Source organism: Lindgomyces ingoldianus (genome assembly GCF_010093535.1).
Source record: "Lindgomyces ingoldianus strain ATCC 200398 unplaced genomic scaffold BDR25scaffold_28, whole genome shotgun sequence".
NCBI lineage: Eukaryota > Fungi > Ascomycota > Dothideomycetes > Pleosporales > Lindgomycetaceae > Lindgomyces > Lindgomyces ingoldianus.
This window is the reverse complement of record NW_022985189.1, coordinates 587,244-588,151: the sequence shown is the minus strand read 5'-3', so window position 1 is coordinate 588,151 and position 908 is coordinate 587,244. Positions and strand designations below refer to the sequence as shown.

The window sequence follows — 908 nt, the reverse complement described above, 5'->3', positions numbered from 1 at the left end:
AAGTGATGGAGACGAGAAAGAGGGTGCTTGGGGAGGAGCATCCAGACACGCTGACCAGCATGAACAACCTCGCGCATACATTCAAAGGTCAGGGACTTGCATTTGAAGCTATATCACTACTGGAGAACTGCTGCAGGCTGGAGACGGTAGTTTTGGGCTCTCAACATCCCTTTACGATATCATCTCGTAACGCTCTTGCAACATGGCAGTTAGAGGCAATGGAACTTAGCACGCTGAACATTACCTAGCAAGAGATGGATATGGCAAGCAGCAGGCTGAACGTAGCACAGAAGCAGCAGAAATCGTCGCCAGGTGTAGCGAATGTGAGATCGTAACGTTACTTCGAGTTGCCACCGCTAGCAGGGAGGATGGTCGGACTGCACAGCCGTGCAAGCAGAATAACCAAAATTTAGGAACTGGGAACCGTTTTCGTTCACTATTATATAAGATAATCATGCTGAAATTACAGTACAAACTCCTAGCTAGTACACATACGTGCTACTGGGGCTCTCCATTTCTGAACCTGTGGTGTACTAAGCAGAACAGCCTTTGGGTTCAAAGGACCAGCTTCGCCCTCCGCATGCTGCGCTTCTCTCCTCTCTACAATCTTAGCCTTCGGCTCCGAGAGACCAGCTTGGCCTTCCGCGATTTGTGCCTCACTTATCCGCGCTACCTTAGCCTTCAGCTCTTGCATATCCGCCTTAGTACTATTGCGGGGCCAACCACGTTTTTTGCCTGTAATAGCTTCCCAGGCCTCTTTAGCAGCCTTCTTCGCCTCTTTCTCTGCATGCTCTACTCGCGCCTTCTTAAGATCCTCCCATGTCATCACCCTCCTTCCCTAATATTATTAGCTTTGTTGCTTAACAAGCTTTGCTTTTGTTGTTCATTCTAGTTAGGAATTAATTATA

At 48.2% G+C, this 908-nt stretch overlaps 1 protein-coding gene across 1 annotated transcript in view; it reads left to right on the top strand.

The window, feature by feature from the left end:
* The window catches only part of BDR25DRAFT_233833 (uncharacterized protein), a gene marked incomplete at both ends in the record, with an annotated part of 3,105 nt that extends 2,857 nt beyond the window's left edge, over positions 1-248 (top strand). Inside the window, one exon of the mRNA XM_033685453.1 lies at positions 17-248. Within this exon, the coding sequence (XP_033544560.1) occupies positions 17-248 (232 nt within the window). The remainder of the gene's footprint in view (positions 1-16) is intronic.
* Between the last annotated feature and the right edge of the window lie 660 nt (positions 249-908).